This window comes from Trachinotus anak, unplaced genomic scaffold, assembly GCF_046630095.1.
Source record: "Trachinotus anak isolate AG129_WGS33_773 ecotype Australia unplaced genomic scaffold, CSIRO_AGI_Tana_v1 ptg000005l, whole genome shotgun sequence".
Taxonomy (NCBI): domain Eukaryota; kingdom Metazoa; phylum Chordata; class Actinopteri; order Carangiformes; family Carangidae; genus Trachinotus; species Trachinotus anak.
The window spans coordinates 26,157,294-26,179,989 of record NW_027273856.1 but is presented as its reverse complement, the minus strand read 5'-3'; the positions used below and the strand labels follow the sequence as shown (position 1 = coordinate 26,179,989).

The window sequence follows — 22,696 nt, the reverse complement described above, 5'->3', positions numbered from 1 at the left end:
TTGACAGTACTTAGGCCTACATAAACCCGGGACATAGGCCTATATAAACTACATGCCAACTACCTGGTGACATTAAAATGAACCCTGAAGAGATTTTCCCAAATCTTTTGATTAACTCAAAATAGTTGTGTATTAGTGGTTCTGCATTTCTGATTGAGGCCCATGAGGTTGGAGCATTTTTCACTATATAGACGAGTCTACAAACCTCAAGTTTTAACAAAAACATCTGGAGTTTTCGCAACACAGCAGTGATTTGCAAATACTAATGAACTCGGGTCTGTTCTCTGCTGCGTTTAACTTGTCTCTGTGTCTTCCTGCAGCCGGAGCAGATCACCAGGCGCCGCTGGCTGCGTTTCCTCCCGTTCTGACCTTCCGGACGGCGTCACCTCGTCGACCTCCTCCTCCTCCTCCTCATCCTCCTCAAAGGGCCAGTCCTTCCTGCTGCGGGTCCTCAGGGCTGCGCTCCCCGTCCAGCTGCTCCTCCTGCTCCTCATCGGTCTGGCCTGTCTGGTGCCCATGACCGAGCAGGACTACAGCTGCCACCATGCCAACAACTTTGCCCGCTCCTTCCATCCAATGCTGCGCTACACCAACGGACCTCCGCCCATATGAGGAGCAGCTGAATATCTACCTACTGCTTTGCCAAGGACTCCACTGACTCCTGTGAATGTTTCCTCTTCACCCCGTGCCCTAAAGCTACAAACTCTTCCCCTGCTGGGGAGCCACATGCATTATGAAGTGATTCAGAGGTGATATGAAGACTTCTCTCACTAACATTGCACACTCACTCTCCTGAAATCACCTCAACCCTTTGAGTTAACTGACCCTAACTTTCCAGACTAAATGGACCTGCATCTGGAGACCCCCCCACCCCCCCCCCCCCCCCCCCCCACCCCTCCTCCCCCAATCCAAATGTTTCATTGTTTTAACTTAAATGTAAATATTATTTTTTAAGGTTTCTGAAGAAACCTGTGAAATCAATGAAAAACAAAGCACTATTTATATACTCTATGTTGGGAGCCAAAGTCAACTGTGCTTTTTGTCCATGATATCCAGTGCTGCTACTATTTATTTAGTGTTCAATCAGTTAATAGATTGTTAGTATTGATGAAGCTAAAGCACCACCAGTGTGGGATACTGTACCGGTAAATTGTAGAGTAGATTTGCAGTTTCAGTAGCTATCATTCTCAGTCTTATAAGTGGAGAGTTTCTTTCCAAAAGCACAGAAACAGAACTCAACAGGAAGACGTAGCTTAGTGTTTTCATATTTCAAAAGCACCTGCTTGATTTTGAAAATGAAGTCTCCATATGATGTTAAAGCTCAAATCTGAACATATAGCACTGACATGAGCACTGTCGAAGGTACTGCACTGAAGCCGTCCAGCCAAGATGGCCGACTTCTTTCCCCCGAAAGCCAAGGCTTGTATTCCTGTCTTTAATTTAAGTATTTAATCAACTGGAGCCAATATGAAAAACATATGAGCTTTCTTGTTTAAAAAAATGAAACTGATTTGTATATTATAGTTGAAATGCCTTTGAATACAGGCAGATATTTTTTTATCTTTCTGTTTGAGCATGCACTTGAAAGTCTTCTGCTTTTCAGAAAGCCAAACAATCACTGGTAGTGTTTTAGTAGATGGCTGTGACATTAAATAAATAGTGTGCTTTGTAATATCTGCGCTAATTATTCTGCAGTGATGAGACATCAGAATCACTGCATTGTTGACACAGAATCTGTAAAAAATGATGAAATATGAAAATGGTTATTTATGTATGTACAGTTTGCTAATGCTGACTTCATGAAGAATACTCTCTTTGCAAATAATAAAACATGAAATATTAACTTCTGTGTTTTCTTTTGGGATATAAACTCAGGAGAAACATGGTGATGAACAATCTTTTCCCAATCGATACTTTTATTTTAATGCACAATAAACAAATGACAGTCATGTCAGACTTGGCTGGATTTACACTGAACAGCTCAAGTGGCCAAATCCAATCTTCTGATCGTGTGTGTGGAGTTTTTCCAAACACATCTGTAAGTGGCACAGATCAGACTGGACAACTTAAGACTGCGTCTTTTTGTTTATCACTTCTACCCTGGCAACATGCATTTCAAGTGCAATATCTTTCAGAACTGTTGACTGTCGTCTCAGTATATCTTATTATTATTATTATTTAATGTTATTATCATTATTATGTTCACTTGTACAGCATCACTTAGACCACACAGAACAGTGGTCAGAGTTATTCCAGTTATTTAACACATTACAAATCCATGGTGCACTAAATACATGCTTACACAATATTATCAAGTGAAAAGTGGCTTCAATTAGGAGCACTGTCTTCTTACCATGAAGAGCTAGGTTTAATAATATCAATCATGACCCATGTTGAATTGTGAGTATAGACCTAAACCATGTGGACAATTTACAAATTACATGTTTTTCTCTTTCATTTTTGATTGGAGAGAAACCGACTGAAAGAAAGAACTGGCGTTTCTGGTGAGGTCTGAGTTCAGTCAGAGGCTGAGCTGAACACAAACACAGTCACATTCTCACACACACGGTCAGTACATCTGATGCTGGCTAGCTTTCAGCTGGGGCAAACAAACACCAACAGTCCAGATGTCTTTATGTCTGAACGTATCTTTGCTGCTTTTCTTTGTTGTGTGTGATAGTAAACTGATTACATTTGGGTTTTAAATTATCAGTCAGACTAAAACAAAAAGCTGTTTAAATATGTCACTTGGGCTCTGGGGACATTTTCCCTATTTTCAGACATTTCTAAACCAAACAATCACACTAACACCTGATCATGTCCATGTGAGATATCTCCTTTGCAACTGGATCAAATTTGGTCCATTTAAACAGGAATAAAACCTATTGCATATGTGTACATACAGTACATGATGGTATTTGGGTGCTTGGAGGTGTGTAAATCCAGCCAAACTCAACATGTAATCATTGAATTAGTGGATGAATGTTAACTGGTTGTAGTTTTTACATGGCTAAAATGTTGAACGAGTGCATTAGAAGAAAGATCTATGCATCAAATCAGCTAGGAGCCATTAATGGTTCATTGCCTCTGATGCTCTCAATCTCTCTCTTGCAGTCTCTCTGCCACACACACACACATACATACAAACACATGCATTACAAATTGAGAAAAAAAATTTGGTGCTAGTAAGCATAGAGAACAAACCTTCTGTACACAAAAAACTGTGAATTGGTTGAAGTTACCTGACAGTAAAGCTTGGCTTCCTTCATTATGAAATCACTGCTCCAGGATTTGAGGATTTGATCATACAATTTTAAGGTACTCAAATTGCAATAGATTTATCCTCTGCCGCTGTTAATTTTATAATTTCATCATTTAAATATTTTTCCCAAATACATCAAGTTTAAAATTGTGTGTGCTAAGACACAATACCTGACATTCAGTCTTTAATGAAGTACATAAATTACACATTCAGTTAACCACTTTTATAATAGGTTAGTGTGTAATCATCTTTTATATGCAAAAGTAAAAATAATGCCCAATAGTCCCTTCAATGCAAGAGGAAGTGCACTTTGGTCGAGGCAAATAAAAAAGAAAAATTAGCTGCTTGTCATTTGAAATCACCATAGGTAACAGAATGCCACGATAAGACCTAACACCGGCCGTTTGGGACATAATAAGCTGTAATATAAAGCTGTTAGAGGCTGAGTCAAAATCACAGATATTATGAAAGGCAGCATACAAGATTAACAGCACTGCAGCTCAGATTATAGTGAATTGGACCAGTGCAAAAGAATATTTTCTCCCTAAACAGCTACAACAAAAAATAAATCACTTCATTTATAAATAATTATCTTATACAGTGAGTTCAAATACAATCACTATCTTTCGCTCCCAAACCACTTTCATTCTGTACTACACACATCATCCAAAAAATGACTTGACCTTCAGATGTGCTTGTTGTGCTCTGTCTCATAGGATGTGGGTGCAGTTGGAGCGGGACCCTCCGTACTGCAGGACACCTGGACCTGTCGGGACTCTGCTCAGGCTCTCATGGCCACCTCGGGGTCCTGAACTGTAGCCATCTGCAGGGGAGCCACTGCTGCTGCTGTTGTTGTTATTGTTGTTGCTGCTGCTGGTGGAGGGCTCTCTGTCACCCTGGAACCAGGACTGAGCTGGTCTTACAGGGTGGTGGAGGCGGTGAGCATCCAGCATCTCCAGCAGCAGGTCGTACAGAGGCACTTTGTTCTTGCACTTCATGCTGTAGAGGTGCTCCATGCCCTTGTTGCTGCAGGGAGTGTAAACAAAAGAGAGATGAGGAATTAGAGAGACCTAATAATGAGTGACGCTTCAGACTGCTTTCTGCATCTCTTGATTTTATTCACATTTAATTTTTTCTGGTTTTGCCCTTCAGTTGTTTTTTCTTCTTTATTTATCGTTCAGTTCTTAATTTAATTCTCTTACATAAGAATTATCTTGCCGAGCAGCTTCAATTTCAGGACGAGGCTGGTGTTGGGGTTCGGGTTATTCTATCTTTTTCTTACTGTCAACAAATCAAAAAACTAAAACCAAGTCCATCTACCAATACTTTGAACCTTCACTGTTCGGTCTGTTAATTCCTGCTAAAGAAGGAAATCCTTACAAACAGTCACAAATGTTTGTTTCATTAAAAAAAAAAGACTATATCACTTCAAAAATGAGCTGGGCACTGTAGTTTTTAGCAAACATCTTGAGTTTTCTTGTAAACAAACAAAAGCTATGTTTACATTCAATGTTACCTACCAAAATACATTGTTTATAAACTAACATGTTGAATGTCCTCCTCATAAAACATTTACAAAGAACATTTTTAAAATATTTTCCTTGCTGCTAGCGTGCAGTGTTTGCAGGCATTGCAGCGTTTCTTGCTGCATTACGGACACCTGTAGAATAGTGTCAAACCATTCCTGCATGCACATCCTCGTTTAGGTCCACAATATAAACAAAACAGGGGCCCACTTGTCAGAAGCATTGCTCCATAATGCTTCTAGTGGTCAAAAACCCCACGGGATACCTCGACGGCAGCAGGACAGTGATACTCAAAATAAACTGCAGTGCTCATTGAGATGAAGAAACACATCTCCCAGTGCAACCATGTAGCTGTTTGGTGTGTTTTTAGTAGTTTTCGGACAAAAATAAAACTCAGTGGCACACAGGGATAAGCTGTATCATATTTAATTCGTATAGGTTTTGGTCTGTGGTTAGGGTTTTCTGACAATAAGAAAATATAGAATATCACTAGACTTATCTTTTAAGCACCTATTAACTATATTTTTTTACAAAATAAATGGTTCTGTTGTGCCTTGAATGTGGAGATGTGACAAAGTATCAGCCTGCCTGTTATTGATGACCCATACTAAAATCAGCTTACCTGAAAATAAACAATCAATTATGTCTCTAAAAAGGACCTCAACACTTTTGAAGCATTTACGCTTTAGGCTCCTACCACCTTAAGGAATCACTGCAGGATGGTTTAAACACAATCTTAATATGGTATAATAATATTTCTAATTTAATTTCACCTCATGTGCCTGATTTGGGAGAGCAGGAGGAGCAGCTGGGCCTGCCGTCTCGACTGCTGCTGAACAGAGCATCCTGATTGGCTGATATGATGTATGAGAGCGTCCGTGATGGTGTCCAGCATGTCCTGTACTGCCGTGCTGTCATGTAGTGGATCCATTGTACCAGTGCAGAAAGAGAAAGAACCTTACAGAAAAGAAAAATAAAATTCATTCAATTTTTCTAGTTAAAACTACCAAATAAACTACCAACAATGCCAAATTTGATTAAAAAAACCTGACTCACGCATGCATGTAAGAGCAGGGAATTAATTGCAGTTGCAGTATTGCCCACACAGTAATCAAAAGTTCATCCAGCTCCAGCAGCTGCGCCAGCAATGTCATCACGCTGGTATTTCAGATGACTCAGTTTCCCATACAGAATATCTCAATCTCCAAGACAAAAAAAAAAGCCCTCTGACCTGTCTCATGTTGCCATGGGAACAGTTATTGGGCATATTGACAGTACAGGCCTTTCCAGAACACTGTGTTCACCTAATGTGCCTGAGCAGCGTTCAGAGCTACACCTCTGTGAGTGTAGTTTGACACTGTTCAATATTCTCTGGAACAGAAACCTGCAACATAGTGGTGTGCATGCAAGCAAAACTCTGTAAAAGTAAAAAAAAAAAAAAATGAAACAAAAGAGCTGATGTTTTTATTGGAGAAGTGTCTCTGCTGCCCACTGTCTGTGTTTCTAGGCACCAAGTTTGTTCTTAATTTCTCTGAAAATGTTTCACAAGTATGTTGCTAAACTGTAAACACAGGCAGACAATGTGAGGCACACACACTCACACATGTTGCCTCACCAGAGTTGAGCAAGATGATAGCTTTAAGACAGACAAACTCCTCGGCTTTGAGTTTGAGCATGCGGAAGCGGGAAGCGGTGGCCAGCAGCATGTCGAAGATCTCAGCCATGCCCTCAACACAGTCGCCTTCGCTCCTGGAGGGCAGAATGAAAGAAAACAAGAGGGAAATCCTTCAGTGTTTAAAATTCACACATGAATAATAAGGATTCAAATCTCCTCCTTTTTTTCACTTTGTCTTCAGAGGTAAAAGAACCTCACTAAATCTATGACCATGAAACCATCCAAAGAGCGGACAGATAAACAGCTAATGGACTGAATCACTGCAGCGCTCCATTTGTCTGCACGGTTGAAAAGTGATGGAAAGATGGATAATATCCAGTGGTTAGAGTGCACGATAAACTTGGACAGCACAGAGCCAAGGGAATTTGTCAACCCTGACCAACAGCGTTTTGGTCATCATGTCCAATTGGTGAGGACACTCATACAGGGACCAGGTTTTAGAGATAATACTCTAATACAATTTTGAATCAAATGGGACCATCAGGCACACCAGACAGTAAAAGCTCTGTCTGTCTGCATGTCTCTCTCATCCCTCTGTGTCTCCACCTCTTTTCTCGCTGAGGTAGATACTGTGGTTTGGTCAGCTTGTTTACTTAGACCATGGGGGGAAATGGAGGGAACAAGCTGTGCCTGCAAAGCAGAAAACAGCTATGTCTCCCTACTCACTGCATCTCTATTTCTCTCTCTCTCCTTCCCCGTCATCTCTCCCCCGGTCGTTCTCCTTTTTCCATCATTCCTTGCATTGAAGCTTTGATTAAATCTCTGTCCTGGTTGCCAGCTCAGCACTGTAATGATGAGGGGGTATTTCAGGTTAGAGAGAGGCTGCTCTCCTCTCCATGGGGAACATGTAATTAGTCTTTCACGCTATGATGGATGTGTTGGGATGGCACAATGGCTGGCAAGGTGCGAAATGGAAAATCTACAATGCTGATGTATCACTCTTAACATCTGTGTGAGAGTGAGAGGAAGACGGGGAAATAGGGAGGAAAAGTAAGAACAGAGATATGAAAAAGTAAGAAAGCTGCATGTCACAGAAAAGTCAGAAAAGTATTCCCCCTTACCTGTCCAGTATGAGGTCCTGTGCGAAGATGAGTTTGCCAGGGCAGTGGATGGACCTCCAGATGAGCCCAATCATTAGCACCTCCAACCACGAGCTCTCCAGCAGCTGCACCTGGTCATGGAGGGACAGCTGCAGGAAACCTAGAAAATCGCACATACAAAGTGCACAATAAGGAGCGTTTTGTGAAAGGACCAAGGCAGGGAAGCAACATGATCCACACCCAGTACCTTAAACGCTTTTGATAGTTTTGAGCAGCTATCCACAGCAGGTCCTCGACTAACAAGTTCTCAGTTCAACTCCAAATAACTGTGACTGAAGACTGAATAATGTATGTGTTAGCCTGATCCCAGCAGTTATTTGTCATCCAGATCACAACAACAAACACAGAAAAATATCTGGCGTTTATGAGTGTTGTTTTATCGGAGCTGATTATTCGGTGTGGTGGTGGTGTTAACTACAATCTGGTAAGGCATATTAATGTTTTCTGTGCACCTTCATCCTACTCATAAATATAAAAATATACAAGCCTTTGTTTTATGGCAGAGAACTACTAGTTAAACCATCTGCAATCTCTCTGCTCTCATAAGAGGCCTTATCGCTGGCACTCAGCTGTCTTAATCCATATGTAATTACTGCCAATTCACTCCCATTGTCCCACTACGTACCCTGTTTGGGACCCCTCGCAATTAACACTGTGTGCCTTTGGGCTTTTAATGACGCACAAGGTTATAATACCCCGAAAAAAAGGATTCACTCACTTAGAGAACCTGTCAGGGTGTTTGTAAGTGTGTGTGTGTGTGTGTGTGTGTGTGTGTGTGTGTGCATGCAAAAGTGTGATGTGTCTTATACAGCATTTATGCTCTATGGGGTGCCAGCAGATTGGCCAAACAATCCTCTCAAAGGTGATGACTGTAATCACTGTAATGGTTTTGCATTTGTATGTGTGTGTGTGTGTGTGTGTGTGTGTGTGTGTGCACCAATGTGTGCCTCTACGATAAAGGTCTCCCATCACCTTGCTGTTGCCTAAACAGTCAAACAGACAATAATGGAGGGCCCCCACCTTTGTTACAAATGACATCTGTACATTTGAATATTTAAGAAAGGCACCGTTTCCAAGCTTTTGAAAATATCTCTTAATTTAGATGAGACATGTCATAAATGTCATGGTGCTCCAGCACACCTGACTCACATGTTTTGCACTTGTCCTTACCTGTGTACTTACAGGGCAAGTATTTATGAATATCTCACCAACGCAACAGGCAAAAGCTTACAAGCTTTTAAGTTCCTGTCAACGATCAGCATCAACCGCTGAAGATTAAACTAAAGGATATTATAGCCTTTGCATCAAGCCCTTCCTCTGACCAGGTGATGTTAAGGTTTGCACTGACAGATTCTTATTCTTCTCTATTATATATCTATTTATATACAGTATATATATTCATTCCACATACTTTTGCACCTTGTCAAAAGAAACAGACAGCAATGACAGCAATTAAACAATACTTGGTTTTTCCCTGTATTCATAGTAACTTAGAGAAAGGCCAAATTACCAATAAAACGGTGACTTTCTTCTGTCTTTTCAAACTCAGTCTGACACACCTGCAGTGCTGAGAAAATATCACACACGCATGAAAACAAGTGAACTGTAGTTCAGAATTTATTCTTAAATAAAAAATACAACTGTCCAGACAATATTACACAAGACTGACACACAGACGTCAGACAGAAAAACATTTTTATAGCTGATCGTTTGACTTTTAGTCATCTGTCATTTTGTTATGTTTACCTATAGTTTTAGGGCACCTGAATGACATCACCAGACTTCTCGTATACTCCAGTGAAAGTCGAACAACTACCAGAGGAGACAGGACCCTGGACCCGCTGTATGCTAATGTTAAAGAGGCCTAGCATTTCTGTGTATTTCTTATCATTATTTTTTATAGTCTCTCTTTCCTAACTCTGCAATTGTAACTAAGCAAATCAATAATTTTTTTCTGATTCTGATGAAAAATTCCAGTTAGTAGTAGAAAGTAGTAGATAGTTGTTCTAACAAGTAAACGCATCCTGTGGTAGGTTGAGATAATTTCACCTGGTTCTAATGCAATTTCATTTCAATCTTAAAAAAATGTTAAAATGAGTGTAATTTAGGAGGGTTTGTGCTGCTGAAAAAGGATTAAGAAAATTTACTGGTGTGCCACTTTGAGTAGTACCTGGAAGCTTCTTGGCCCAGGCAATCATGTGGACGAGCTCCTTGTCAGCCATGCTGGTGAGCAGAGTCATCATGGTGACCTCGGTGTAGGGTCGGCTCAGCTTCTGACGGGAGCACAGTATTGGGGGCTCAGCACCCTGGAGCAAGAGAAGCACCTTGGGAAGCAGCAGATAAACAGTCACACTGTCAGCCCATTCAACCTGAAAAATATAAATTGCTGTACTCAAGTCTGGTTTAAAGTGACTACAAAAATTTTTCAACAACCATTAGCCAGATTGCCAAGGAACTTTGTATGAATTTCCAGGATCCCCAAAAGCCCACTCTGGTTTCTAGGGCCAATTTCAGATCAAAATTGCCCCCTGACCAACAATCTGCACCACATCAAGGTATTTCAAAAACAAGTGTCATTGTCTCCACACGACTCAGCACCTGGTCAGGCGGCATGCCAGCTACTGATGATTTTCCTCCTCCAGTACTGCTGCTGCTGTGCCTCCTCCCCTCCTGGTGAGGCGTCCTTCTGTGCTCCGGGTCCTTAGAGGCCTTCTCTCTGTCACTAGCGCCAGTCCGTCGTTTTTCAGGCCGCAGAACACGGCCACGGTCCTTACGCATACCTTGAGGAAACAGCAGAGGTTTAATTCAAGCTATTACGCAGATACACAGAAAAGATGCAGTATCCATCCACACAATCACACACAACTTCCCAAACTAAGCATTCATCAGACTTTTCAATGAGAACCACTCACAACCCTATATCCCACTCTTGCCATAAAAACCAACAGTGCTGATTATACGGATGCCTGTGTGATTCAAGAAGTATGAAAACAAAAATGTGGGTGTGTGCTGACCAGTAGTTGTACTCCTTAACAGGAAATCATTTCAAGGTCATGTTAAAGTTAGTCTCAAACTTATCTGCTTCCACCAGAAATCTTATATTTGTGCCAATCCTCTGTGCAACAGGCCATGACTGATAATGTTTAGAATTTCATTAAAAATCAAAAAATTGCAAATTGCAAATTTCAAATGCACATTAGATAAATGAAAATAATTTGTCTTGCAAAGAGAAAAAACTTTCTGCTGGTGTTTCTACTTACCTCCTTTCATCATGCCCACTTCGTAACACTTCCTAAGACGGCAAGCCTGGCAGCTCTTCCTCCGATTCCTGTCAATGGTACACTGATTGGTTGCTGGGCACATATAGTCATTGTGACCTGAAATGGAAAAAAAACTATTACTTCAAGCCCTCCACTCCAGTGTTCAGTTCAGATTTAGGTTATTTACTCGCCAGGAACACTCTATTCCCATTTTAAATGAATCTGAGATGGAGAAAATTAAAATGTGGCGTCTTGGCTTTGTCATTGCCATGGAGACTATTGATTTCTTTATGACCAGTCTCTCATGGCAAGACTTTGCATCAGTGTGCTGAAGCAGCGTTTCATGACAGCCGATGATGCTTTGACCTGCACACAGAGACAGTGGAACATGGAGGTTGTACACCATGTTGTATGGCTCACGAAGGAAAATAATAACAGTAAAAAACGAACTTGTTGAAACACAAATTTCACTCCCTTGTTTAAGATCTGTATTTTGTAACGTCACAATTCATGGCATGTATTTTCCCTATTTCTCTACTTTTATATGACAGCGATCGAACTCCATTTTGACAACTTATTTCTTCATTTGGGTTACCTGCAGTTCACTTCAGTGCCGTGAGCCTGCTAAACAGATGAGCTAACTCATCATCCTTCAATATCCAAAATTTTCATTTTCTCTGTTATGGATGTTCTTTAATTTTCAGATGTGCCAGATTAAACCACACTTAGTTTTCTTTTGTGGAAATCCAAATTTGTCTTTATGGAGCATGATGCTTCTTGTCTTTCTATATAAGACCAGTTTATGAAGTTCACTATTGTCCTTTTGGTGTGCAGATTGTAAGTCATCAGTAGAGCTTTAGGAATTTCAGATCATTTTTGACATGAAATTTGAACACCAAACAATGACAAAATAAGACATGACCCTTAAGAAAAAAGGTAACACTTTAAGATTTGCATCCACTGGTCCCAATTTGCAAAAGCAGACACTCTACCTACCCTGGATGCTCCTCTTGAAGAAGGCCTTGCAGCCCTCACAGGACCACACCCCATAGTGGTACCCGGAGGCATAGTCACTGCACACAGCACAGAAGCGTGTCTCTTTAGCCATCTCAAACATCGCGACCCCAGCGCCAGCACCTGTCTCCCCCACACTGTATGACTCGTCACTGGTGCCACAATGGTCCTCTCTGGATGCCGGCTGCTGACTGGACCTATGACATGGCATGGATTTCAGCCCTGTTAAATTATTTCAAATATTACCTGATCATTTTGTAATAAGATAATGACTGTAAACTGTAATGCTGATAAAATAATATAAACAATAGTTATCTTGTATAAAATATAGCTGGATTTTTTTTTTCAAAACATGCTCTACAGATGTCTCTTACCAGAAAAAGTTAGAGCCAACTTTAAGTACAGATCAATTCTGACATTTACCACACTGCCTTTAATTTAACAGTGGCTGAGACAAGAGCAGTGTGCTATTTTCCACCTGAGCCAGGAAACAATCTGTACTTCTGTTGTTCTTACGTATTGTTCCCCTCTCAAGGTCCTTGACAAAGTCCTTAATCTCTGGAATTAGAAACCAGGGCAAAGCTTGATCCCTTCTATGGAGATAATGGCAATGTTTTGTATAAAGTAAGAGATTACAAAAACAATGCAGTTATATAATTACGTTTTGTTTATGACTGCATTTTTATGACTGAATATGATGCCAGTGCCATAATTCACGAGTTAAAGATATTTAATCTAGTTGCACATCAATACTGTGTCCTATAGCCACTCCATTAGAAACAGAAGGTAGTAGAGTAGATAAATTTAGGAAATATATAAATCAATTATTATGAACAAAATAAACATTTATGTTCTTAATGGATCACAGTTGTTAAATTTGTATTGAAAACATGATAGAGAAAGCTAACAGTGATGTACTGGGAAAAAAAGACTTAAGAGTCTCTTGATATTTTGATTGCACTGGTCATATCAGTTACATCATCCCCAAACTACAGCACAAACTAAACTTACAAAACAATCAGGCTCAAGCACTGGACTTGTCATCTCATTCTAATTACTAAGAAGTAATAGCCGAACATATACCGACTTCACTTAATGATTCAAACCTGTTGATTCAGTCTATAAAAACAACTTTTTGTCCACTCACCCCACTGACTCTTTTCACCCTCTGATGATAAAGAGAAACTCTCTCACCTGTAGACGGGTGTTGAGGTGGTTTCCAGATAGTGGTGGCTGGGCGGGTGCATAATGGGGCTGAGTCGGGGACTGGAGGGCACAAACACAAGAGGACTGGTAGGCCCACTGCCCAAGGACTGAAGACTGCCATCAGGGGGTGGTCCGTGGGCATCCAGAGGAGCAGAGTAGTAGCCAGTGGTGGAGTGGCTGTAGAGAGGAGTTGGAGCAGGGGTGGGGGCAGCATAGTCGTACGTCCCTTCCAGGAAGTCCACAGTGGCTACCCCTCCAGAACCCCGGCTCTCTTCGGGGTACATGTCACTAAGGGGGGCACGCGGCGGAGGCGAGAGACGTGGCGGGGAGAGGGTCTCCAGCTTTGAGAAGGCTGGGTTGATCCTGGGTCTGAGCACTGGTCCACAAGGCTGCCTGTTCTGTGCTGGGCTCTGCCTGAGCAACATCACAGCACAACAGCACTGATAAGCAACATGATTTAGACTTGCTCTCCCACTTGCTGGGAGGGGGAGTGGAGACAAGGGCTGATCTCCCTCTCTCTTTACTCTTTCCTCTTTCCTCGCTCTCTCTGTCTTTCCTTTTTTTCCAATACAGCCTGTCAGGCAACTTCAAGGGTCCACTATTCTTCCTGTCCCTGTTCCCTGTCTGCCTTCAGCTTACGCCCACCAAGCCGCAAAAAGAAGAAAAAAAAGACATCCAAAAAGACTCCTCCCAACCTCCTTCTGTTTTTTGGGGGGGTTTTTTTTGGTCAACTGAGCCTTTCCTTCTTTTCCTCTAATACATCTTTACTAGTGTGTGGGAGGGAGGTGAGACTGGGGGGGAGAGAAAGGGGTAAGGCTGGGGGGAGAAGATTAACAGAGAAATAGTGATTCCCCAAAAACTTCCACACAGCACTATAAAAGTGTTTTCTTCCTACTTCACCTTTGTCTTACTTACTTACTTTTACTGGTTGCTGCTGATATCTGGAGAAAAAACTGTAAACTACCTGTTCTCTGTATCTCTCTCTGAGCATTTGTTGTTCGTTTAGCTGTCTGCACTCTCCCAGCATGACGTATGACCAGTCTATTTGTAGCCACTTTCTTGAACACACCAAAGACTCTGCACTGAATCAAATCACTGTGGAGCATTAGGACAACGGTTTTAAACAACATGTGCTCAAAGAAAGACAGATTCTACTGTGATACATACTCACCTCTTACGCATGGATCACCCTCATATCTACTGTGCAACACTGGGACTGTTTGACTCTTGTCTCTCTCTCTCTCTCTCTCTCTCTGCTCGCCTCTCTCATCTCTCCGACTCTCAGGCATCTAGCTAGGCTCATTGGACACAATGGGAGCAGTGGAAAGGTTTAAAAAGGATAAACAAATTAAAGATGCAGCCAAATCAATAACTACGTGTGTTAAAGTGCCAGGTCACCATAACACAGCAAACAGAGAAGGAGGTCAAATCTCATCCTGACAGCCAATAGTTTCACAATGAATCCCAAATAGGGGGATTGATGGTTATTTTAATCAGACCTTGTACGAAAATTAAATTTGTATCTTTTAGATAAATCATATAAATAAATTGAGAGGAAAAAAAACATACTTTCCTGCTGATATTCCATTAAAAGGAGGAAGATATATATCAGAGGACCACAGTATGGACCAGTTAAACATTACTTTATCAGGTCAAGTCAAGGATGAAATAGGACACCATATATAAACAAGCAAAGGGGCAGAGCATTTATGCAAATAAAGTTTTAAGGGAATCAATGTTTTTATGTTTACAACAAGTCCCACATTTGTGATTTTCAGGGATCCTTTTAGTCCTTGCATGTTTTGAGACCAGGCGTCAAGGTAAGAAAACAACCTTGCAAGCGGAAACGGTTCTCATAACAAACTATACATGTAGGGATTATTTTCACACATTCATATCAGGTGTAGAATGGAACAAGTTACCACAAAGGTAAATGAAATCAAATGCAGAAATAATAATAAATGTTCAATTTGCACAGATGATAGAAATCACAAAAAAATATTTGGGACATTTTAATTAAATCTACTCATTTCCATGTGTTACCGGCAGCTGAGATCCATTGTGAATCATTCACGTCCATAAACATGATCACAAAGAACTACTGACAACCACCACAGAGGAAAAACTTGGCAGAGGCTTCATTTTCCCTTCTCTGTGCAACATCTTCCTTGAGTAAACAGCCCAATTTTCAGGACATGTCAGGTCAAGTGGAAAACAAGTAGCCCTGATGATGATATATATATTTTTTGCATTTCCCTTGGAATAAAATGAAGACAGTGTTACATGAGGGGCAAAAAAGGAAAATGAAGGGTGATAAATGAAACAGCTAAATCACCTGAATGGCTCAAGATAGAATGCTTCTTGCAGTAATTGACTTCATTTTCATAACAGACCACATTCACAAAGCATGTCAGCAGCCTAAATGATGCTGTTCAATTTCACCAGCTCATCCAGAATTGTAATACACATGTTGCAAGATTTCCAGCTGTTTGGTAGGCTGTTTTTCTAGGTCCAACCTGACCCCAGGTGTATGAAAGGTCAACAGGTAACAATAACAACTGTGATTACACTCTGGCTGAACATTTAAACTATCTAGTGGTGGATTATTTTTAGTGTTTACAGATGCATTTGCTCACAGTTTATAGGTAAACTGGTTTACAATATTTAGCTGCATATGTGTGTAGATAAAATACTGTTGCTACACATGTTGATTGAGACCATTAAAATGCCTGGATGTATACACTCGATAAAAATGCCACCTTTCAAGGCTTTGCACAAAGAGATATTCATGGAAAGATAATGCTGCAAAATTAAGTCATTACCAACATTTTCCATTTCTCATGCTTGTAAAATAATGAAAAAGAAGACCAGTCATTGCAGTTCTTTATTAAATCAAACCCATTCATGGAAGTTATGACTTCCACCAGCAGCACTGAGAAGAATCCAGTTAAGATCACCTCTTAAGTTACTGAAACAGACAATGAGGATTTAGATGACATAACAGTGTGCACAGAGATATTCACTTTTATCTATGAAGATACAGAGGTCTGGGTTGCCATTTAAAACAGAACAAGTACATGTCGTCACTATTGTTACACTGCCCCAATAACAGTCTACCAACTTTCAAACTGAGGAAAGTGGTTATCAAATGATGTTATGATCTGCCTCATTTCAATAAGCTGTCTGCATTTTTTAAGCATGCATATCATTCACACTGAGAGCAACAGTAAAACAACCTGAGCTGAATGTAATTAAAATAAAAATAAATGTATATTACATTTATCATCACTCTCCTCAAGTGCATGCAAGAACTCATGTACTGCTGCTCTAGGACAGATTTATGCCCAATTCTTAGTCTATTTCAACTCAATAATTGTTAAAAGCATCTACGTTAGTCTGTAAACATTATGACTTAATACAATGTGCACAACACATAAGCTATTTGTAATTAAAAAAAAAAAAAAGAAGCAACCTTGATTACCTACTTAACCTCTGAGGATAAATTCTCACCGTAATTAACTGTGTTCAAATCATGGAGAAACATTTTGATTTAAAAAGTGTTAGTGTTTTAAGTATGAGATGGTACAAATCAGTATTGAAAATATTTTTTTTTATTTTGTTATCGTGCATTTCTGTATCAAACATGATGAAGTGCTAACCGATGATGAGGAACAAAGACACCATTTCACAAATTCTTTTAACTTAATGGTCTTATGGCTTAAAGATATCTCCTGCTTATGGTACTTCTTATGAATCCACATCTTCCCGGTGAGATCCTGTGGTCAGTCTTACTGTTCTGACTTTGGGCTGTAGAACTGAATGATAGCGTACTTGCCACTGGTCATCCAGTCTGGATCTTGAGAGGTGAGCTTCTCCCCTTGGCCCGGCTGCAGACCGACCTGAACGTTGGCCTTGAGAGTCCTCAGGCTACACAGAGGCGCAGGCCCAAAACCTCGTAGGGCAGAGCCAAAGCCCACTGTGTGGTCCCAGTCTCTGTCCCCAGTCAGCTTCCTGTAGTTCAGATCACCCTTAAACAGCACCAGGTCTGCGCCCTGCAGGGTTGCGTACAGGTCTGGGGCATCAGCTGCCATGTCACAGAATTCATGGGGCTGTGTCCAGAAAGGATGGTCATGATAGGACCACACACCCTCTTTCAAGTAACTCTGCCACTGGACACCACTCTTGGACATCCACTTGTGATTGGCTGCCATGGTCTGCCGGATAGTCCACTGAAAATCGTTAGCTGTGACGTCAGAGACAAACCATGGGAAGGATTTGCCGTGAAAATGAATCTCACGAGCGAGGCCAGAGGAAACCAGGAAATCTGCTAAGACCAAGTCTGTGACTAACTCAAAGCCAGCATTGTCGAGTACAATGTCCACTCTGCCTGCAGTGATTTTCCCTGATTGTGCTGGCTTTTGGGCGGAAATAAGAGTTGACCAAACCATGTTAGAGTCATCTACCAAGATGAAGGGTTGCAGGCTGCTGAGGGAATCTATTGGACTGGTCTTCTGTGAGTTCTCTTGGCCAGCAGAGATAGACAGGTCACACTTGTTCCCCCACAGAGAAACCTGGGAAGAGTCCAATAATAAATATGAATGTCCAATAATCATCTTATGTTGAATAATATATAGAACATTTAAATTTGTTTTGTTTAAAGACTGCTTAGGAGTGTCACACTGGATTCTACATACTTCAAGTGATAATCCACAATACCTGTGAGGAACTACACATCTTTAACTCAGTACTAATCTACCCCGACATGCTATATGGTAGCATGCATCAGTCAGACTGATGCGCTAAAGTTGACGACTTGATGAAAACCTTGAGCCTAATAGCATGACAGATAAGTGGTGTATCATATTATGTCTTGCCTCTGATCCCCACATGGATGCATGGGAGGCCTGTTTTCACCATCACCATTTGGCTTGATTATAAAATATAAAGCTTTTAAATAAAGGAATGAAGTTAAACCTGATTACCTATTCAATCTGAGTGGAATAGAAAGTATAGAAAACAAATGGATGCACGAATTTGTTTTTACCGATTCATTCATAGGTCACTAATTCAACTTTTCATTTGACTGTGAAGTATTAAGAGGGTGTTGAAGATACTGACCAGTAGTAGTTTGTTGAAAAACTCAAGCAGCTGATTCTTAGACAGTTCTTCCATGCCTTTATTGATGCCCTCCAAGTATGTACACAAGGTCATTACAGCCTGCTGAGACTCAAAAAAGCTCTGAGTCTTTCCCTCATTAAAGACATCATAGTCACTGATGGGAGGACTGCAATAAAAACAGAAATAAAAAATCATGACTGGAGGAGAAATACAGCACAATATGAAGGAATACAGAAGGGTGAATGTATTTCTCCAAAGGATCAGAAGAGCAACAGATCCCCTTAAAAGGTGTAAATTGCTTCTCACTTGAGCCAGAGGGCCTCCTGTATCCTGCGGTACATGTAACACTCCACATAAAGCCATGGAGACTTGAACCAGCTGACAGACTCCTGGTCTCCGTGCAATCCCTGGTGTCTCTGCAGGTACTGGTTCCAGGACTCTGTGTCTTGCAGGCCGTCTGTCAGTGCTAGTACTGGCTTATCAGTTTGCAGCTCATTCCTCATCTTAGACAGCAGAGATATTGTTTGCTTCTCTGCCTGGATACCCTCCTGCATGAAATTAAAGAGGAAACACACAAGCAAGGCCAAATTCAAATTACCAAACGTGCCTGATAATTCCGGATGTTGCCCGGCTGTCAAGAAAGGAACTCGAATGAGCCTAATCTAAAACAATCCTTACCTCTCCATATTCTTCAAAGAACTTGTTTTTGTTGCGATGTATTGTGTCTATGACTTTAGTCAGGATGGTAGGCAATCTGTCTTTTACAGTCAAATAAGCAAATGACCTGCAGAGAAACGATATCATTTAATGTCACACAGCCAACCTGCCACAACTGGGGCAGGTGCATGCACAAGTAAGCTAGCCAGCTAATTAGCAAGGTGTTAGTTATCCATTACTTTGAAAAACCTTTCGGCTGCAAAAATGCTACTTGCAAGCAGAACGGTGCCGTTAACAAATAACATTGGCTTTAAGTTTACTAAGCCTGTTAGCAATGAGCTAATGCTACAGCTGATTTCAGCACGACAGTCATAACGTGAAAAGGCCGTTTTGATACAGCACTGTACTTGAACATATTATTTAACGTCGTGACAAAGTAGTTAAATCAGCTGCAAACATACCCGACCACTTTCGCAGATAGTGAAGGAGGAACTCCGTGCACAGTTTGATCGACCGCCATGATTGCAGCAGTGGGAGTCAGTCCGAATTCAAACTTTATCGATAAAATTTCCAGGACAAGAGCAAAGTCTAAGAGGTATCCTTGAGGCTTGAAGGTGGCGTGAAACGTTTATTTTTCTCTGGAAGTGACCTAGAAAATCTGATTACATCATGCTCAACTTCCTCTGTTTCTTCCAGCGAATATTTTACATTTTAATATTTCTTTCCTGGTTCCCTGTAGACGACTTTATGTGGGACGCGATGCTACCATCTAGCGGTTATTATGTAAACTGCAATGTCGGCATGTGGTTTGTCCCATGCCCATGCCTGCTCTAACTGCCGTAATATTTTAAAAAGATGCTGAACCACGCCGCTTTTAATTTCTTGTTACTGATTCCCTGTAGTTTTAGTCTTAAAGACTTAAAAGTGGGTCTTCTCTGAGGTGGATCAAAGAGTGCTGCATTGCGCATGGCATTTGCCGCAGCACCCCGAGCATCCCTCGTTGTCCAAGGCAACGGTCGCCATGGAGACATTGATTTGCCCTATCAACCCTCGGACCCCCTACCCCCATGCCCACAAGGCCTTTTGGCGGGAAAAGGAGGGGTGGAGTATGATTTTGGTAAAGGAAAACATGTCTCTAGAGAGTCCCTGCTGTGTGAATAATGAATGTGGGCGTACAGGATAATGTGTACAGCATGATGGAGACATTTTTGTGTTTAACATAGCCCAAGTTTATGATGTACGTTATAATACTCTTTGTATCAAATTACATTGATCTATATGTACAGCTTGTACCTATTTTCTTTTCAAAATGGTTGGTAAAGATTTATTTTGCTAATCATTTTCCACTCCTAACTTCCAATGTGAAGCCCTAAAACCAAAATAAAAGAATAAAACACCCTCAAGCAGGCCTACCCCACGACAAAATGGCAGCACAGGCAGCAAGGGTTGGGGTTGGGAACCAGGACGGCCTCTCAGCTCTCGATTCTCCCTTTGAAGAACATGACCAATTGATTGGCTGCACCCACGATTACTAGGCTGGAAAAAATACGCATAATAGTTAATTCTGGCGGTGTCTTTTTCCTCCCTCAGATCAGCCCCGGTCACTATGGGAACACCGCGGGCCGTTGTCAGGATGTGGGGTCCTTGGGAGTGGGAGTCCAGCTGCGTCCACCTCCGGTGTTCATCCACCGCAGGCCTCCCATCCCCCCGCCGGGCCCCAGCCTGGCCGGATCTGTTTTTCCAAACCGAGAGAGGATTGACTCACCACTCCGGTTTCAAAACAGGCCATGGACGGAGTGGGGGAGGGCGGCAGTTAACGTTAAAGGTCCTGTTTAAACAGGTGTTTCAGCTCGCCGCGCAGTCGTGCAACAGCTGGCTTACGGAGTATTTCATTTGTTGTGTGAAACTCGCTTGGAAATATGCACTGATGTCAGGATCGGCCAAATCAGACGCAAATCTTTTTTTTTTTTTTTAACGTTTTAAGCAATTTCATGCAGATTGTGATGCTGGTTTTAAAAATGCATCGTTGCAGGAAAAATCGATTTAGTGAAAATCAGTGGCAGGGCAGTCATGTGAAAGTCCAGTCTGCATCTCTTTGAATAAGCTGTTCTGAGCAGAAGTCAAAAAAATGGAAAAAATATAAAAATATATAAATTAAAAAAAACGTAACTGAGCCATATGAATAGGGGCAGACAGGCGTGCATACATTATCATACAAACCTACTGACTACAATGTATTGATTTTAATGGTGAAAAACAATGAGATGCTGGGGTTATCTGCTTCTTTCAATAATCCCCTGCTGTGGGCCTTTTAGCAAAGTAAACATGCCTTTGTTTTGCTGTCATTACCCTCTACTACTGCTCTACTACTTGCCTCAATCAATGTTTTGTTTGTGAAACATTTTGTTCTCCCACAGGCCTAGGTTTTTATTAGTTAATTAGTTTCAGCAATGTTGGGCAAAGATTTAGCTAGTGTTGTTTGTTGACTGGACAGAGACTCTTAGATCCTCATGCCCTGTTTCATAGACATCTCTGTCCCCTCCCATGTCTTCCATCTCTTTTTACAGACCCTCCTCCCATTCTCTGCCTGCCCAACAAGCTTTTTCAGAGAGCTACAACTTCCTTAGTCTGGTCCTTCTGTGGACTCCCTGTCCTAAGGCTGAAATGCAACTCTGTAATGACAGGTCTGTAAAAAAAAAGTGGTGTTTACGCTGGGACAACATCCACCAACTCACTGATGACAAAATATTGATGTAACTCCAAAGTGCATTTGTGAAAAGGTCATACATGTCCTGTGCCCCTGCACAAGCAATGTGTGGTTGAAATCAATTTCCAAGATCTCCACTTCGTCCCTTTACTCTACTCTTTATGTTCAAAAACTGATTTCCCAGAGACTGCAACAAGCTGGAGTAATTACTTCTTTAACACAGAAGCGATGAGTCAGAAAAATTGTGTTTGCTGTTGGTGTTACTGGGTTGTTAAATGTTATTCAACCTAGATGAGGTTCATGATACTGTTTACAACTTGGGGTTCATGCAGGTCTGACATTGCTTGGGTGTGGTGTGCAAGGGTGAACTCAGGTTACTATACAATGGTGTTGCTTACAGTAGCAGCCATTGAGTGAAAAGTTTGTTTTCCTATGTAGATGTTGGCAACAGATAGCTCTGTCTGCCATAGTTTGCACTCTTTGTAGTATGTACTTAGACAATAGCGTCACAAATTAAAGAATCACATGAGGACAGCCCACACAGCAAACTGACAACAACAATCATTTATTTACAGGGACACATACAAACTACAAACCAGTATTTACCAATGAGCAGTATGGTCTGGTATAAATGGTGAAATGTGGGTTGAATCTGTATTCACTATTTTGTGTCATAAAGTCCATAACAGTTGAAAATTATAAATTGTGATATATAAATAAACTTACTATGTTTTATAATTTGATATGATTTTCACATCAGAGTTACTGAAATTATGGTGTCAAACAGAATCAAAGCCCAGCCTCACTAAAGTAGTTTTCAGAAATGATAAAAATTTATTTTTGTCTTTAATTAATGGTGGTTATGTATTTTGTTTTATCTCCTTGTATCACATCTTTTGTGTTACTTAGTTATAAAGGAGTAAAAAGGGGAGAAGTCATTTTATAATCACGTACCTTATCATCCCTTGGTTATGGGTGTTTTAATAAGCCTCGTTTTGATATAGGCATGAAGATATTTTAAATGTGGCTAAGTAGCTGCTAGCATTAATTTGCGTACTTCCTTTTAAAACTTCTAATCTCTAACAACACAAACTTTGAAGCGTCAGTAGCAAACGCAAATGTGAAACGACTGCGGGCAAGCAGAGTTATTTCAGTGAGAGTCGACCGGGGA

At 41.0% G+C, this 22,696-nt stretch overlaps 3 protein-coding genes across 8 annotated transcripts in view; 1 reads left to right on the top strand and 2 right to left on the bottom strand.

The window, feature by feature from the left end:
• syne1a (spectrin repeat containing, nuclear envelope 1a) overlaps positions 1 to 1,490 on the top strand; it is a 90,197-nt gene extending 88,707 nt beyond the window's left edge. For all 5 annotated transcript variants that reach the window (XM_071479357.1, XM_071479356.1, XM_071479355.1 and 2 more), the window contains one exon: positions 321 to 1,490. In XM_071479357.1, the coding sequence (XP_071335458.1) occupies positions 321 to 612 (292 nt within the window). In that variant the 3' untranslated portion in view covers positions 613 to 1,490. The remainder of the gene's footprint in view (positions 1 to 320) is intronic.
• Positions 1,491 to 1,898: 408 nt separating this feature from the next.
• Positions 1,899 to 14,271, bottom strand: esr1 (estrogen receptor 1). The gene is given in 11 exon segments (XM_071479359.1): positions 1,899 to 4,009; positions 4,012 to 4,288; positions 5,562 to 5,745; positions 6,404 to 6,537; positions 7,525 to 7,663; positions 9,734 to 9,887; positions 10,162 to 10,343; positions 10,824 to 10,940; positions 11,820 to 12,034; positions 13,032 to 13,457; positions 14,215 to 14,271. Coding segments are annotated over 11 exon segments (1,980 nt in total). The 5' UTR covers positions 14,226 to 14,271; the 3' UTR covers positions 1,899 to 3,868.
• Positions 14,272 to 15,909: 1,638 nt separating this feature from the next.
• On the bottom strand, positions 15,910 to 22,694 carry armt1 (acidic residue methyltransferase 1). 2 transcript variants are annotated; one of them, XM_071479353.1, is made up of 5 exons: positions 20,232 to 22,694; positions 18,840 to 18,945; positions 18,468 to 18,709; positions 18,162 to 18,327; positions 15,910 to 17,614 (listed from the first exon to the last, which is right to left on the bottom strand). In XM_071479353.1, the coding sequence occupies exons 3-5, from the start codon at positions 18,662 to 18,664 to the stop codon at positions 16,832 to 16,834; spliced, it is 1,146 nt and encodes a 381-aa protein (XP_071335454.1). In that variant the 5' UTR covers positions 18,665 to 18,709; positions 18,840 to 18,945; positions 20,232 to 22,694; the 3' UTR covers positions 15,910 to 16,831. The 2 variants fall into 2 exon arrangements, with proteins under 2 accessions (XP_071335454.1, XP_071335453.1); XM_071479352.1 differs by lacking the exon at positions 20,232 to 22,694 and adding an exon at positions 19,280 to 20,197.
• Positions 22,695 to 22,696: the final 2 nt, after the last annotated feature.